Source organism: Verticillium dahliae, genomic scaffold, assembly GCF_000150675.1.
Source record: "Verticillium dahliae VdLs.17 supercont1.13 genomic scaffold, whole genome shotgun sequence".
Classification (NCBI taxonomy): Eukaryota; Fungi; Ascomycota; class Sordariomycetes; order Glomerellales; family Plectosphaerellaceae; genus Verticillium; species Verticillium dahliae.
Genome location: NW_009276944.1, coordinates 907,160 through 908,357, shown reverse-complemented (window position 1 = coordinate 908,357; position 1,198 = coordinate 907,160). Strand labels below are relative to the sequence as shown.

The window sequence follows — 1,198 nt, the reverse complement described above, 5'->3', positions numbered from 1 at the left end:
CGCACTTTTGCGTCTCAGAGGAAGTTGACTGCCAGACCACCCTAATCGACTGTCTGTGGCACGAGGCGACTTTCAACGTCTACCCATACATTCCGAGCTCCATTGCGTCTACGGAGCTTGCCTGATCTACCATCGGCTCTCCGTGCCCATTACAAGACACCAAGCACCACCGCCACTCCTCAGAACTTCAGCTATAGGAACACGAGAACACGAGGAGCGACCTCGAAGAAGGCTCGATATTTGGATCAACCGATCAACAGCAACAATATACCCGCGTCATCCAGCAGTCACTCCCTCTTGGGGCGGACTCTTCCAACCCTTGGTAGAGGCATGTGAGCATGCATCACCCCCGCCCGGCCTTTCTCCCGATCACCGGTACCAGCAACCTGGATACCCAAGAGCAGAGTCACCCCGACGAAGCCGCATCGTAAACTTATAGCGTCTAAACGAAAGACGAACCCGACAGAGCAGCATCGCAGGCCGACGCAGTCTGTTCCCGACCCCAAACAATTCAGTCCGTCCGAGCCCTGGCCCTTCGCCCTACTAAGGGTGAGGACCAATCCGACGGCATATCACATCCTTGAATCTGGCATCGCCACGGCCGCGACCGCGAAATCCCCTCCGCAACATGAGGAGACATCGTTCGGGGTCTTCTCCTTCGCCGTACCGGGCGCTTGCAAACCAGAATGGCGGCGGTCACGGCGCAGGGGGGATTCCTGACTCCATGTCATTAATCAGATCTTTCAACGTTGAAGCCACACCGACGAGACCGGTGCGCCCCTCGCCATTGACGGCTTCAACCATTCGCGACATGCCGCTTGACCTGGTCGACCGGATCAGATCTTTCCCCTTGTTCCAGTCTGCCTCAGAAGACTTTCTCGCCGCCATTGGCAACCATCTGAGGCCGCAGGTCCATGCAGCCCAAGACACCATCCTTCACGAAGGTGAAGATGCCAGAGCCATGTACTGGATCGTGCGTGGCGTCGTTGCCGTTACCTCGCGTGATGGTGAAGCTGTCTTTGCCGAACTCAAGGCAGGTTCCTTCTTTGGCGAGATTGGCGTGCTCATGGACGTCCCGCGTACTGCGTCAATAGTCGCGCGGACCAAGTGTCTTCTCGTCGTTCTCAAGAAGGAGAACCTACAGACTGAGCTGCCACGTTTCCCTGAAATGGAGCAGGCTATTCGCCAGGAGGCTCTA

At 56.9% G+C, this 1,198-nt stretch overlaps 1 protein-coding gene across 1 annotated transcript in view; it reads left to right on the top strand.

The window, feature by feature from the left end:
* Positions 1-628: 628 nt before the first annotated feature.
* VDAG_06253 (cyclic nucleotide-binding domain-containing protein) overlaps positions 629-1,198 on the top strand; it is a gene marked incomplete at both ends in the record, with an annotated part of 2,983 nt that continues 2,413 nt past the window's right edge. Inside the window, one exon of the mRNA XM_009659267.1 lies at positions 629-1,157. Within this exon, the coding sequence (XP_009657562.1) occupies positions 629-1,157 (529 nt within the window). The remainder of the gene's footprint in view (positions 1,158-1,198) is intronic.